Source organism: Podarcis bocagei, assembly GCF_964188305.1.
Source record: "Podarcis bocagei genome assembly, chromosome: 2".
Lineage (NCBI taxonomy): Eukaryota > Metazoa > Chordata > Lepidosauria > Squamata > Lacertidae > Podarcis > Podarcis bocagei.
This window is the reverse complement of record NC_138126.1, coordinates 103,131,195-103,147,663: the sequence shown is the minus strand read 5'-3', so window position 1 is coordinate 103,147,663 and position 16,469 is coordinate 103,131,195. Positions and strand designations below refer to the sequence as shown.

General features: G+C 44.7%; 1 protein-coding gene across 8 annotated transcripts in view; it reads left to right on the top strand.

Annotated features, from left to right (window-relative positions):
- The window catches only part of TBC1D16 (TBC1 domain family member 16), a 60,636-nt gene that overhangs the window by 32,608 nt on the left and 11,559 nt on the right, over positions 1–16,469 (top strand). For 7 of the 8 annotated variants that reach the window (XR_014004600.1, XM_081180873.1, XM_081180871.1 and 4 more), the window contains one exon: positions 12,607–12,804. The exons of the other annotated variant lie outside the window; for it this stretch is intronic. Coding sequence is in view for 6 of the 7 variants with exons in the window: in XM_081180873.1 (XP_081036999.1) it covers positions 12,607–12,804 (198 nt within the window). In the remaining variant the exon portion in view is untranslated. The remainder of the gene's footprint in view (positions 1–12,606; positions 12,805–16,469) is intronic. 8 annotated transcript variants of the gene reach the window in all.

Genomic DNA, 16,469 nt, shown 5'->3' with positions numbered 1-16,469 from the left:
CCCATACCAGGAAGCTTTACCTGTGCATCTTTTTCACCTGCCACTGCTCATGTTCCTCTTAAATTCAAGAGAGTCTTTTTTTTTCCTTTAGAGAGCATCTTAAGTAAACAGTATGCACCAGTGCTGTAAAGAGGAGGTGCAAAGTAACATTTTAATTTTAGATAGATATAGATAGAACCAAAAACGAGCTTTTGGCTAGGAGAAAAAGGTGTATGAGTGGAATCCCCAGTGTAGATAAAGGTAAAGGACCCCTGGACAGTTATGCCCAGTCGAATTTGATTATGGGGTGCAGTACCAGCGTTTGTCCATAGGCAGCTTTTCTGGGTCATGTGGCCAGCATGACTAAACCACTTCTGGTGCAACAGGACACCGTGACGGAAGCCAGAATGCATGGAAACGCTGTTTACGTTCTCGCTGCAGCAGTACCTATTTACTCACACTGGTATGATTTCAAACTGCTAGGTTGGCAGGAATTGGGACAAAGCAATGGGAGCTCCCTCCGTCATGCGGATTCGAACTGCTGACCTTACGATCGGCAAGCCCAAGAGGCTCAGTGATTTAGACCACAGCACCACCACTTCCCTTACCCCAGTGTAGCACCCATGGACACCAGAGTGCCCCCTTGCTGCTCCTGACTTTTTTAAGATTACATTTTCCAAAGGTATTTTTTTCCCTTTGACAGTGGCTGGTCAGGTGGGTTAGAGACAAAAAAAAGAGAGGCTTATTTAAATCACTGTCTGATGTTCTGATGTCTGATGAATCACTGGGACATATGGTGCTACCCATGACATATTTCCCCTGGTCCAAAAAGGTTGGAGGAGTCTGGTGTGTGGGCTATAGAAGGGAGGAGATTCTGGAGCAAACCCAGCTCCATTGGAAAGGAGCAGTTCTTTTACAGCTACAACAGCAGCAGCCCCAGCCCTATTCCAGGATTGCTTTTTGCCCTTTTAGCAGTGGGGAAATGAGCAAAGCTTCCTGTCCTTCCTCCCACCCTGGAGGTGAAATTGACAACGGGTTTAACCAAGAACTCTACAGAAGAAGAGAGCAGGACAGGAGCAAAAGGGGATAGCGAAGCTTGATGGCAGAAAGGCAAGCAGGTAACAGAGAGAGGTAGGGTTTACACACAGTCAGTCACCAGCCCTATCACGGATTGCAACCTCCAGACCACATGAGGCAGCAGCATTATATGAGTTTGTGCCTGAAAGGACTCTTCTGCAATTGCGATGAAAGCTCAAAAATAAATAAAATATACGGTTTTTAAGGGATGCGGGTGGTGCTGTGGGTTAAACCTCATAGCCTAGGACTTGCCGATCAGAAGGTTGGCGGTTCGAATCCCCGTGACAGGGTGAGCTCCCGTTGCTTGGTCTCTGCTCCTGCCCACCTAGCAGTTCGAAAGCACGTCAAAAGTGCAAGTAGATAAATAGGTACCGCTCCGGCAGGAAGGTAAATGGCATTTCCGTGCACTGCTCTGGTTCGCCAGAAGCGGCTTAGTCATGCTGGCCACATGACCCGGAAGCTGTACGCCGGCTCCCTCGGCCAATAAAGCGAGATGAGCGCCGCAACCCCAGAGTCATCCGCGACTGGACCTAACGGTCAGGGGTCCCTTTACCTTTACCTTTACAGTTTTTAAAGACTGGAGTGATGCTCATATAAGGACAGGGATGCAACAGTTCAGGAGAGGTGTCTTTTGGGCTATTGTAAATCAATGGTTCCCATGCCAGATAAAAAGACTAGTGTGGTTTCTCGACCACCATTCAGTCTGGCCCCTTTGACGTTGCTGCTCCCCACCCCACCCTTTTAGTCTTGTAACTACCATCCATTGTGCATCTTTTTTCTCCCATGCTCATAGGAGCCCAACCTGCCCCTTGCAAGAGCAGGAATTGCTACCATGATGCCCTCTAGGGGTTGCAGACTCTCGCCATTCCTGACCACTGGCCGTGCTGCTGGGAGTTGAGAGGGAACCATGTCCTGCCTTTCAGCCTTTTCAGTTGATGCCATTTCTTGCCGCTATCTTCTGATGGCTAAACCAGGTTTTAAGAACGTGGACTAATGATGACCACCGTTCTTGTTTCTTCGATATTGGCATTCATCTAACATTGCAGACAAATTGACAAAAGTTACTACGCAGCTACAATACTTACTGGTCTGCTTGCCTTTTTCCCCCTTCCTTTTTTGCATACTCCTGCGAGCCATTTTTGGCTCTTCCAACTTTAACAAGAAATTCCCTGCCTGGCTGCCTGCAGGCAATTCCTACTTGTTATAGGCAGAGTGGCTGTTTTTGCAAGCCAGCATTAATCCCAGCATCGATAGGCCATATGTTCTTCTGCGCTACTTTACGATGAGCGCTTCATTGGCGGCTGCCTTAACAATGCACTTATTGCTAATATTTAACAAAGAGCATCCTTTCTTGTCCTACCTGCTCACTGCCTCGCTCTGTCTGTATTCTATACTCTTTTGTTCAGAACAGAATTCTCTCTCTCCCCCTCCCTCTCTCTCCTTGCAGCTCATGCAGCGAAAATTGCCTGGCTTGGTTCCCTAATCCCAGCCCTTGAAATAACAATATTAAACACTCTTGGTAACCCTTCTGGTCAGCTCTCCCCATTCCTGCCCCCTCCCTGTATGTGGAATGTTATGCCATACTCCAGTGGGTTTTGAACAGCGGTGCCAATCTCTTTGGGTGGTGCTGGCTGGGCAAGTGTTGGAGTTCTCAGCAGAATATAAATTGGTGGTGGGGGGTGCTTTAATCTGCCAGGCAAAAAAAGGACCCTTTGAGATTCTCTGCTCATTGCTAATATGCTAAGAATCTGAGAACAAGAATCTTTAGGTGTTTCCAGTGACTTAGCTTTTTTTTTTTAAAGGCTTGATTGTAATTAGCATAATGAGTTCTGACTTTTATTTTTGCATGGATGGATAGGGAGGAGGGAGGCAGGGAAAGCGTTGCAAAATGACCCATTGATTCTTTTTTTAAAAAAATAAAATAAAATAGAATAAACAAGGGTAAGAAAGCTCTCCTTTTCCAGGCTGGACCAGCTGGAAGGTAAACATTTCTCTTCATGCTGTGCTAAGAAATCACATTTTCCATCTCTAGGATTTGGGGGGGGCGGGCGAGAGAAGTGTTACATTTCAATTGATTTATTAACAAGCTGAAGCCCAGGCGCAAAGGACCCCCCTCTTCTGTACAGAATGTAAAGACGTATCTTTTGGCTTTTGCAATACTTGCCTTGTTTTAAGAGGAAGGTCAGGTTCATGTCCACGGCTGCCTCTCAATGGTTAGCTGTGTTAAGCTGCAGAGGGGTGTGTGACTGTGTTTATTCATAAGTGTCAAACGACTAGACCTGTCACCGCTAAGCAACTGTAACAACAAAAATGTTGAGGAAAATCCTTTCCTTGGATTTACCGAAGCATGCCTCATCTGTTTAGCAAGTATATATGTGTGCGTGTGCGTGTTTGTGTGTATAAAATCGGAGAGTGAGCGCACTTATATATGAATGTACAACTTGCATTTGACTGGCTAAAGCAGATTAAAGCACATGGATTATTTCGTAGCAAACTGCTAACAGCTTCTTTTTTTGCCATTCCCATTTTAAATTAAGCTGTTTATCCTCTTTGCATCACTTATAGTAGCTAACAAACCTTTCTAGTGGAGTAATCGTTGACCATGCTTCTGTACCAGAAGCCTGAAAATATCAAGCTCTTTGTTGCTTAAATATATTGGAATATGTTGTATAGATTGAAATATGCAAAGTAGGCGAAATTGCAACAGTTTCACTGGATGTCTCTTTTGGGCCAGTCACTGACTGGAATGTATATTGGGCTAGAGGGGCAACAAAACAAAAAACAACAACAAAACAACAAAAAAGAGGAGTGGGGAAATGTGCAAAATGGACACTTCCTGCCTGCTAATGTGCCACATGATCACCTCTGGCCTCTCTCTATTATTAGCAGACTGTATTTTAAGAATCATGGCTAATGAGGACATGAAATTTCGCTCTAAATTAAAAATCAGGAGGCCTATCAGAACTGGTGTAATATAAAAAGACTTTGTGTATTAACGGATTCCATGCTGTGCATAGCTGAACACTGGCCAGACAGATTCAGAGGAGTATCTAACCTCCACTTCGGGCACAGCCCTCCCTGTGAAATTGCCCTGAAAATGGTCTCTTTTCTCTTTTCCCTTCTTCTCCCTTTTAATATGTTGGAAATGAAATGGGGTTTTACAAAGGATCTCTCACTCACACACACACACAACTGTGTCCTTGTGTTGAGTCAGACCAGTAAGGGAGCTCCCCTTTAATGCCATGAGAGGGTTTCTAGAACCAGCTATGATCCTGACCTTTTCTATTTTATTGTTATTAAGCATTCCTCTAAAGGAGTATGGTGTACTAAACATGGGTCCGCTACACAACTGGGTATTTTCATCTTGGATCAAAATGCCAAACAAAATAACTTGTCTGCTCCACAAAAACTGAATCCTGTTTATGTGTGCACGCTCACATGTGCACACATGCGCAATTTTGGATTCTCTGAGAGAAGAGTAAAGGTCTGATACGAAAGTTTCCCATATAGCATTAGCATGGATACTGAAAATGACTGACATTGCTGCAAGCATCACTCAAAAGGGCTTTTGTTTTCTATTTCCCCACTATTTGATGAGGAGCAGATGCCAGCACAGACAAAATATAAACAGTCTGGGCTTTGAATATCTCCGTAATCCATTTTTAAGAGAGGAATATCTGTTAACCGATAAACTCAGAAGAATTATTAGCTTATATATATATAGATTGTTGAATCCGCTACCTAGCGTTGCATGGAAATTTCATGTAAGCATTGCTCCCCCCACCTTCCATCTTTTCCATTGTGCGTAGCTAGGCAAATTTGTCCGTAGCAGGAATGTTCCTAATGCAGTCCCTAGTGACCTTTGTGGACATGATTGGCAGGCTGCTGTCAAGGTAGAACTTTTGCCTCAGTGGTGGGAAGGAGCAGAACAAATGCCAGAGGACAGCTCCAGCTCCCTTGGGGAACTGGGCTAAAAAGGTGAAAGAATCGCAATTACAGGAGGTTTTCTAGCACAGAAAGTTAATTAGCTACTTAAATAGCATTTAGTGGCACTTGCTAGGGGGAAATGGACACATAACAAAGGTCTGTGTGCATGTGCATGAGAGAGAGAAGGAGGGAGGGACCCATGCCAACATTCTAGCATTGGGTGCTACAACATTTCCAGAAGTCAGTCTTTCTCAAGAATAATGGGACGTACTTGGTTAGTGGAAGGAAAGGGAATTTAGACTTTGCTACAGTCCTGGACTGGACGTGGGTGGCGCTGTGGTCTAAACCACTGAGCCTCTTGGGCTTGCCGATCAAAAGGTCGGCGGTTCGAATCCCCGCGACGGGGTGAGCTCCCGTTGCTCGGTCCCTGCTCCTGCCAACCTAGCAGTTCGAAAGCACGTCAAAGTGCAAGTAGATAAATAGGTACCGCTCTGGCAGGAAGGTAAACGGCATTTCTGTGTGCTGCCTTGGTTCACCAGAAGCAGCTTAGTCATGCTGGCCACATGACCCGGAAGCTGTATGCCGGCTCCCTCTACCACTAAAACGAGATGAGCGCCGCAACCCCAGAGTTGTCCGTGACTGGACCTAACGGTCAGGGGTCCCTTTACCTTTTACAGGCCTGGACAAACAAAAAACGAAGATGCAATCACATTCATTTTTATGTAAAGAATATTGCACTTAAGATAAAAGGATGTGCACAGTTTATCCTCAATCCCTACTCTCCACCTAGATTTTATATTAGAAGTTCTTTGAAGCAGCAGCCTGTGTTTTTGCTTAATCCGGAAAGTGGTGTATGCATGCTGGTGGGTACTACAGACATAAGTCTTTGAATTTGAAATTCTGTCGCAGAGCTGTTGTCCTATTGCTGAATCTAGAGGGGTTTTTGCTGTTGTAGAAATATCTAACCCACTTTCAAAACAAAAATAAAACTGCAAAATGCAGCAGTCGGGTCCAGAATTTAAATTGTGGTTGTTGGGTTTTTTAAAAAAAGTTTTCTTAAATTTTCACTTCAAGAAATTTCAATTTCAATTGTTGAACAGGTAAAGAAATCTAGGCCTGCATTTGGAGGTGGAGCTCTTAATATCATGGCTTGTTGCCTCATATGGCTGGTCAGCAGATCAGCATAGACAAAGAAGGAAGCCAAGATGTAGATGCTTTGATGAGCTTATTATCTGGTGTGACTGCTAACAGAAAGGCCCACAAGGCAAGGAGGCACAGAAGGAGCCCCTTGGAATTGGCTTAGTGTTTCAAAGCGGGCATGATACAGCACCACACACAATTACCCTGACTCCAGTGGAAGATTTGCCACTGGCTTCATTTCAAGCTTCACTAGATACTAGATTATGATTTTTAATTGCTCTGTTTAGACCCTGAGACTGAAAGCGAATCCTTTCATTCAGCTTTTGCTCTAGATCAGGGGTGGCCAGCTCCCAAGAGACTGCAATCTACTAACAGAATTAAAAACTGGCACTGATATACCCCTTTTTTCGAGCTTTTTTTTAGGGAGGAGGAAACCCCCGATTATTGAAAATCCAAGCCTAAGCTCAAGGGAGAAAGGGGAACAGCCACTCAACAACAGATCGCTGCGGGGAAACAAACAGCCTCACTAAGTAAACTCCGTCTTCCGTTCTGCAGATTGTGCAGCAATGGAGGCCGGGACAAGGGGGCAGGGCTGGAATTTATTTTACCAACACTAAGGAAAGGGATAACTGAAGAATTGATGCTTTTGAATTATGGTGCTGGAGGAGACTCTTGAGAGTCCCATGGACTGCAAGAAGATCAAACCTATCCATTCTGAAGGAAATGAGCCGTGAGTGCTCACTGGAAGGACAGATCCTGAAGCTGAGGCTCCAATACTTTGGCCGCCTCATGAGAAGAGGACAACAGAGGACAAGATGGTTGGACAGTGCTCTCAAAGCTACAAACATGAGTCTGACCAAACTGCGGGAGGCAGTAGAAGACAGGAGTGCCTGGCATGCTCTGGTCCATGGGGTCACGAAGAGTCGGACACGACTAAATGACTAAACAACAAAGGAAAGGGACCCAGCAATCGACCGCCATCTACCAAAACTTCACAGGGATCTACCAGTAGATCACGATTGACCTGTTGGACATCCCTGCTCTAGATTGCTAAACTACATGGTTTTCCCTTATGCATGTAACGGGAAAATCAACAATGGCACATCTTTATCCATGGGTCTCTTTGTTAGGCACAGTACCACATAAACACAGAAAACTAGGTTGCGATGCCTGTTCTCATTGTACCCAGGCAGATACCTGTGGGAAACCCGCAAGCAGAACCCAGGCACAATAGCACTTTCCTCTCCTGTGGCTTCCAGCTACCGGTATTTGTTCTAGCAGAACAAACAGAAATTATATATGAGTTATGTACACTTCTTTTAATGAGTTACCAACTACAGGAGCATCATGACCTGGTTAAAACCTAGATTACAACTGTTAAATTACACAACTCATTTTCATTGCCAATGTGGGAGTTGAATGTCCAATATGATATCTGGTTTTAGATGTAAATATAGGTCCCTGTGGTCAGTCCTCAGTCTAATTGGATATACTTGTAATTATGTCCTGCATCTTATTTTATAAGTGGGTGTTGTCAAATTAGTACGTTAATTATCATGTGATGATGTAAGCACTATGGTGTAAGGATTGCCTAAACTGAAAGGAAACTGTATTCGCACCATCCTTTGAAGGAAATCCTGAGAGTCAACAGATACTTCCAAAGGGTCCTTGGCCAGCAAAGAAGAAAACATCTGAATGACTTACCAGCTACTTTGAATATGGAATCTTTGTAAACTGAGAAAGTTACCGTATTTTTCGCCCTATAGGACGCACCGTCCCATAAGGCGCACCTAGGTTTTTTTTTGGGGGGGGGGAAATAAAGGGGAAAAAATTATTTCCCCCCCAGGCACGGGGCTGGGGCGGGGGAAGCTCGAGCTTCCCCCGACCCCAGCCCCCAAACAGGCAGCTCTCTGCAAGCTGTGGGAGCGCTCCCGCTGCTTGCTGAGAGGTGCGCGAAGCCTGGACGCGCTGAGCTGAGCGCGCGCAGGCTTCAGCATGCAGGCAAGTCTCCGCAAGCAGCGGAAGCCCAGCGCTGGGCTCCCGCTGCTTGCGGAGAGGTGTGCGAAGCCTGGAGAGCGTGAGGGGTCGGTGCGCACCGACCCCTCTCGCTCTCCAGTCTTCAGCGAAAGCCTGCATTCGCCCCATAGGACGCACACACATTTCCCCTTCATTTTTGGAGGGGAAAAAGTGCGTCCTATAGGGTGAAAAATATGGTAGTTTAATCAATGTAGCAGCGCAGACTAGTTTGGAGTGAGTGAACTGCCCCTATCTTCCATGGTCACTTTTTAATTTTTAATAATGTTCTTTGTTTTGGAAGGTTGAACCCTAGCCTTGAAATACTTTTGGGGGAAATTCAGTACGTATCTCTCACCCCACTGCCCCCACTCCTCCTCACTCGTGGCACAAAAAGTGTTATAAATTTTGACTTCCCAACAGCTTCTTTTGAACTCTTCTGTTGGGCTGCCCAAGGAAGTAAGCTCTTCTCTTACCCTCACCTGTCTTCTTCAGTCTTTCTGACAAAAGGCAGATCGCCAGTTCTTCCATGGTTACCTAACAAAACAGGATTCTGGGCCTATTTTTTGCTTGTTTGGACCAAGTTAACTGTTCTTTCCAGTATGTGATCTGCTCAGTCTCGCAGCTGCTTTGGGAGTCAAGATGGTGGTTTCCCCAGGGCATTCAGAATGAAATAAGATTTGAGTTTTAAGTTTCCAGAAATCTTGAGGACTTGTGGGTAGTGGATTTCAAAAAGATGGACCTGTGCAGGAACAGCTGTTACGCTATTTCCACTCCCCACCTAGCTAGTCGCTGAGCTGCTGTTCTGTGCCAGAATGTTCAACAGATGTGTTGATTTTGCTTCTGTCTGTTGCATAGTTTTGATAATAGGTGCAGTTTCTGTGAGACGGAAGTCATTTTGGAATAAGGAAAACCTCTTTTTTATGGGGCAGAAATGGTGGAGCTGAGGTGGGGGGTAACGGGGTGAGAGAGCTTGGGAGGCAGGAGACCCAAGAAACGGAGAGCCCAAACAGCTGTGAATTACTTATCTATGATCACTGAAGATGTGCAAATAAAAGGACTTAAAAGCAAATTTGGAGATGGTTAGAATATTTCTGTTTAAAGAATTAGCATGTACAGTGGTACCTCTGGTTGCGAGCAGGGATCCGTTCTGGAGCCCCGTTCGCAACCTGAAAGGAGCGCAACCTGCATCTGCGCACGCGCTGGTTGAGATTCGCTGCTTCTGCGCATGCGCGTGATGTCATTTTGCGTGTCTGCGCATGCACAAGCAGCGAAACCTGGAAGTAACCCTTTCTGGTACTTTCGGGTCGTTGCAGGATGCAACCTGAAAACATGCAACCTGAAGCAAACATAACATGAGGTATGACTGTATTTAAATTTGAAATGTGTTGGGTAGTAGATCATTGGGCTCTACTGTGTGTGTGTGTGTGTGAGAGAGAGAGAGAGAGAGAGAGAGAGAGAGAGAGAGTACACAGACAGAGAGACTGACTTCAAGCTGTATTGCTGAACTTGGTCTCTCCTGCACATCAAGGGAGGGGGCTCTGTTAACAATGGAGCCCTCAGCTTGGCTGTCTAGGGAATGTGTATTGGAATGCAATGACCCAAACCACTGGTGAATGCTAAAAATAAGGCTCTTCCAGTGGTCTAGTTCAGTCTGTGGCCCTGGTTTGGGGGGCGCTGTTTTCAGGATAGGAAAGCATGCTGGTGGGGATGTTCCGCACAGGCATGCTGAGTGTGTGATTTCTTCAGCGTTCAGTGCCTACATTGTTCAATAAGCGGATTAGAAAACACTGCATAAAGTGGCTTTTCAGGGGGCTGCTTTTATACCTGCTCCTTGCCTTGTTTTGCAAACCATGATTTCACAGTAGAGCCCATTCAGGCTGTTCAAATGGATTGGCCTTTTCAAGATCTCAGAGGTCACAGTTTCAGATTCACTTGTTTCCCAGAGCACTGCTGTTTTTCTTGGGGCAGGAGGGAGGATGATTTCATAGGGGAGGGAAGGAGTTACTTTCTGAAATCTGGACCCTATTTGGGGGGCAATATATCTCCTGAGTTCAGTTGCTTAACATGCCGAAAAGCTTTGTCTTGTTGTCCCTAGTATTTTGTGGTTAAGCAGCTGTGCAGCCACTTTGTCTAAAAATGTGATGTGTGATGCTACCAGCTGAGCTTCTATGTGGTATCGTATTTTGCATTCCTAGAGTAAGGGTGCTGAAATCCTGTTCCTTGACTATTCGTTTGAGGGAAATGTGCCACGATAGAAGCAGGGAGTTATTCTTACATTTGAAATGGTTCCTCTAAAGGGTTAGTGTGTCTTCAAATTTGCATATATTTCAATTTGAGATGTGTTGGGAAGTAGGTGGTTTTTGTCTGCAGAATGTATACATGCAGACTATGGAATTTCATTCCTGTTATTTCTGGAGAAATGTGGCCAATGTCACTACCAAACATTTCTCTGTGATTAAAGGACCTAAAGCCTTTTCCCTTACAAGGTTCTTTTTCTACCACAGAACAGCCAGTAGAATCATAGAATCGTAGAGTTGGGAGGGACCCTGAGTGTCATCTAGTCCTGTCCTCTTCAATGCAGGAATATGCAGCTGTCTCATACGGGGATCGAACCTGCAACCTTGGCATTATCAGCACCACGCTCTAACCAACGGAGCTATCCATGCTACTGTTTGTATGCTAGCCATTTGAGGAATATTTGTAGAAATAGAAGAGGCCTGCTTGGGAAGAGATTTTAGAGCAAAGGTCGCCAACCTCTTTGGGTCTGGGGGGCACTTTTGGAATTTGAGAAGGTTGCTACTGCCAAAGGTGTGGCTTAGCCCTAAAAAGCTGCTGACTGCAAAAGAGCAGAAAAAGAAAAGAGATGGAAACATAAAATGTTTCAAATATGGAAAAAAACTGTTCAGGTGTTGATTTTGTTTTGTTTCTGGTTCACAAAAAAATGTTTGGAAAACTTTCTTCATTTCTGGATACAGTTAAGTCTTGGTTGTTATGTTCCCCCTGTTGCTGGTTTGCTGCTGTAGAATAGAGCTGGAAAATAAAAGATAACTGAATGCAGAAATAATTTTGAATTACTACAGCCAGTCATACATTCACAGATACACACACAAACCATTCTTAATTCTGGCTGGCGAGTGGTTTTTTTTTTTTTAAAAAAGATCTTTAGGGAATGGAAAAGAATAGAATACAAATACAAGGAAAATACATTAAAAATGCATAAAATGAGCTTGACTCGTACTTGAACAATACTGGCTCAAACTGGTATGATGTTTAAGGCTGACTATCATCTGCAAGCTTCTCAAAATTAGGGCTTTATGAGGAGAGAACAAGGATTATGCTTCTGCCTTTTCACTGTGCTGACTCTCCCCAAACGACTTTGGAACAATCCATGCTGTGGACCAGGCAGAGGTAAAGGTGATAACAGTGATGCCTTTAAAATGGGTCCCCCCCAAAAAACAACAACAACAAAATTGGAACAATCAGGAAAAAGGTGGTGATAATAGTGACAACGACAACAAAATGTCTTTGGTAACAGGTCTGGACCTCTGCATAAGACTTCAGGGTTCCATTGATAGGGTGAATATTGCAGTATTGAGCTAAATAGACCAGTGGCCTGGTTCTGCGTAAGGCAGCTTGCTACATTCACATGTTCACGTGACAGACTGACACTGATGTAGAAAGTGCTTAATGGTCTTTTTCTTTGCCCTGCGAGAGAGGCGGCTGCATCTGTTTTGCAAACTGGAAGCTGTGGTCGAGAGAGGGTCAGTGCCCGGCCACCCAGCGGGTCTGGCAGAAGTGGAACTCAGAGTCAAGTGGTTTCCCCAAGTCCTTTCACAGCACAGGAGCCACAAGCCTTTTAGCTCCTTCCACTTTGGCCAGCAAGCTTGAAACATTGCTTGCTTCTCTCTTTTTTTAAATATTGTCCTCTCAGCATTGTTGCACTTTGAGGAAACCTACCTGCTCTGCTCACCAGCCCTACCTGGGAATCAAGCACAGACATTGGTTTGAAGCTGGTGTTGGCCAACCAGTGTTGCCTGTTGGGAATTCATAAACGTGCTGAAGTGAGAATGAGACATTAGGGTTACTGGCTTGAAAAAACATGCACACAAATTTGGACTTTTCTCTAATGCCACTTTGCAACTTGGGGAATGCTGTGCCTTCTGATTACGTGAAGCTTAATGAAAAGAGTTGGGTTTTTTATTTTATACTTCCAGCTTTCTTTTTCTTTTGCTCAGAGCGTTTTATTCTTGCAGCAATGGATAAAGGTTAGACTGAGTTGATGGCTTGCCCAATACCACAGAGTGAGCTTCATAGCTAAGTGGGGTTGAGTCTGTTTCCCACATCAAAATCAAGCCCTCTAGCTCCTATACCACACTGGCTCTTGCAGTTAGTAATTTTCAGGTAATATTTCCTGCCTTCTTCCTTCCTTTCTTCCTCTTTTGGTGCCACTCTCTCATGGTGGTGTAGCGAACCGTGCAAAAGCCACATGACTCGCTCAGTCAGCTCCAATTCAAGCCTTGATCCCAACTCCCAGTTCCAAGAGAATAACGTTCAAGTACAGACCTCCCGGTGGGATGAGCAGCAGAAGGTGTTTGCCTTGGAACAGATCTGTGGTGTCTTCAGAGTCGACCTGGGACAGATGCGGTCTCTTCGCCTGTTTTTCAGGTAGGATAATTCCTTTGGAGATGGTCTGACATGCCTTCCCTTGCCCTGTTACCTAGGAGAGTGACACGGCAGCAGGACCAGGGTGAATTTCCATCTTTCATTGTTCTCTGAGTGGAAGCCCACCTAGGGAGTTCTAATGGTATCAGGTGTTCTTTGTGAATGGTGGACTGCTCCTCTGCGTCCGTCTTTCAGACAACAGATTACCTGTACATCCTCTATGCATTCTGAACCAGTGAGCCAAGACTTACTGTCTCTATTTCTTCCCACTCGCACCACCTTTTTTGTGAGGGGATTTTACTGGGCTGGCAAAAATATATAATGTGGTGCTTTAGTAGTAGGCCAGATTCTATATATCCATACAAGTGGCTCTTCCTACCCAGCTTGGAATCCATAACTTGCATAAAACTTGGCTTCCTGAGGCTGGGGCTACACATTACCTCAGCAAACATGGATGTCTGCCAAGGTAATATGTAATTCTAGCCTGGGAATTTGCTTCTGTTCCAATTTTCCCTCTCCACCTCCACAGTGGTACCTTGGTTTAAGAACAGCCCTGTTTATGAACTATTTGGTTTACAAACTCTGCAAAACTGGAAGTAGTGTCCCGGTTTGCGAACTTTACCTCGGTCTAAGAACGGAAGCCGAACGATGGAAGGGCACCGGTGGCAGGAGGCCTCATTAGGGAAAGTGCGCCTCGGTTTAAGAATGGTTTCGGTTTAAGAGTGGACTTCCAGAACGGATTAAGTTTGTAAACTGAGGTACCACTGTACCATGGTTTCAAATGAAAGGTTTAAAATGTGAGGCAGTGAAGGTATTATGAAACTGTTGCCACATGCCATTTTCTTGTGACACAAACTGCCTGAACGAACATAGTCTTTCAGGCTGGCTGAAGGTTACACACCACTCTTTCTCTTCATGCTCAGGTAGCTGTGGAGCCCTGGGAGAACATAGCTGTTAGGGAAGTTGCCTGAGCTTATGGAAACCTAACTTTTCCATCCTGATCTGTTCAGACTCCCCAGGCTACCTAAGAGAGCCTGAAACATTTTGGAGCATGAACCCAGAAGGAAACTCCTTTTGTTAATGGGTTAGCTGCAGTTTCTTAAACCCCAAAGCAAAACGCATTGAGTAACTTGAGGAAATAATTGTTTTACACTGAAAGGAGGAAGGTAGCCTTAGCCAATATTTGAAACTCCCATTGTTCTAGGCACATTTTGTGACAGGGAATTTCATTAGCACGAGCTGTTTCTGAGCTCTGGGCGCAGTACTGCGCCTAAGATTTCAGAAAAAAAACTGCAGAGTGGAAGAAAAGGAGGACCCTTTTCTGCCTCCCCACTTCCGGCTACTCTCTGAAGACTGGAGAAGAGACTCTCTTAAGAATATTAGGGGGGTGGGCAGGGGAAGGACTAGACCAGGCATGGCCAAACTTGGCCCTCCAGCTGTTTTGGGACTACAACTCCCATCATCCCTAGCTAACAGGACCAGTGGTCAGGAATGATGGGAATTGTAGTCCCAAAACATCTGAAGGGCCAAGTTTGGCCATGCCTGGTCTAGACCATGTGAAAAATGGGAATTGTAGTCCCAAAACATCTGGAGGGCCAAGTTTGGCCATGCCTGGTCTAGACCATGTGAAAAATGAACATAATGTTTTAGCTGCAGTTCATTCATTTTCAGCTTTGCATTCTGGTTATAAAAAAGCGTGCCTAGACATTCCGTTGTTGCACCCATAACTAGGATTAAGGTGTGCCATTTAGCTTCCTAGCTTTCATATCTCAGTTTCTAACATTGGCCTTAGCATAGGAAATAAATGAAAGGTGAAAACAAACACTAAAAAAAAAAGGAAACTGCCTTACACCTAGTCAGATCATTGGCTCACCCCACTTGATGATGTCTGCGGTGATTGGAAGCAACCCTCCAGGGTTTTGGGGATTCTTTCCTAGACATAGGTGGATACGCCAGGGGTTGAACCTGAGACCTCTAGACCTGCATGCTCTACCTCTAGACCTTTAATGGGTATAGTATAGTATAGAATAGTATACGTGAAAATTGACACTGGATTATGGGACATAAATATGGATATGCACCTACTTTATACACCAGTTGGAAATCTTGGAACGTGCTCAGTTTATGGCATCTGAAATGTACGTCTGTACAGTCCTGTTCATTCAATGTAAATTCATGAAAAAGAGCTTCCTTCCCAGTGGCAAAGAGCAGTGCGATGGAGCCTGGCCTTTAAGCCCTTGCCTAAGCCTCTGCATGCCTTTTTACGGCATATTTGTTCATAGCGCTTCAGCAACCAAGGCCTCTGGAAGTAACTCAAACCACTTCCCAAAGCAGCAGCGCTCGCCATAGTGTTTTGAACCCACTTACAGAATCCCGCTGAAAATGTATTTAAAGTTTAAAGTGTGTGCTTTTGCACCGAATTGTTGCAGTAAGGTGTTTATGACATTGGCACCCCAGATGAGCGGTATGTATGGGATTATCCCATTTTCTTCTCACAGATAAGTGTGTAAGGTAGCATTAGATAGTGACTAAACCAGACTCACTCAGAGACCTCGTGGGCATGTTAACACTAAGCCAAACCATGTGTCCCACTGCGTTTGAGGCACTCCCTTGGCCTTACACCAGGCATAGGGAACCTGTGGCCCTCCAGATATTGTTGGACTCACAACTGCCCAGCCCCAGCCAGCAGCCCCAGCCGGCATGGCACAAGGTTGAGGGCAATGAAAATGTCAGTCGAACAACATCTGGACAGCCACAGGTTCCTCACTCCTGCTTACATCATATTTTGTATATTCTGTAGCTCACTCACTAAATTGCCTCTTTGCACATCCTCTTTCCTCTTTGGTTCTGATTTTTAGGGCCTGTAACTGTTGAGAGCGTAAGTTTTTCTAGGGTCTTTGCTGTGTAAACAGGAAGTATGCACTTCTTCTATTCCATAAAATTCAGCTCCTTTTCAGGCTACCAAGTGGGATGGGGGGTGGGGAACAAGAGGAAGTCTCTTCATTTAGAACGGGGAGAGCTGAAGGGCTATGGCTAATTATCCTATTAATCACAGGTAAATTAACAGGATTTGCATATAATTTTCATAAACATGACAGCTGTTACACTTCTACAGCATTTATTTATTTATATAAGTTTTTCCTTTTTAAAAAAATAAATAAAATCCTGCCTTTATAGCGGGTACACATCATTCCAAGGGAGATTTTCAACAAATGTGTCACAATTTAACAATGAAACCCCCAATAACAGTGCAACATACAGTCAGATACAACATGATGGTTATTTTTCTGCTGTTGCTGCCCACAAATACAAAGTTGAAATAAATAAATAAAATTCCAGTAGCACCTTAGAGACTAACTAAGTTTGTTCTGGGTATAAGCTTTCAGTATCTTTTTTATTTATTTCGACTGTGTCAGACCAACACAGCTGCCTACCTGAATCCACAAATACACAGATAGCTAAATACAGTGGTCCCTTGGTTCTCGAACTTAATCCCTTCCGGGAGTCTGTTCAACTCCTGAAACCGTTCGAAAACCAAGGCGCAGCTTCCGATTGGCTGCAGGAGTTTCTTGCACTCAAGCGGAAGCCTCATTGGACATTTGGCTTCCGAAAAACGTTCACAAACCGGAACACTTACTTCCAGGTTTGTAGCATTCGGGAGCCGATTT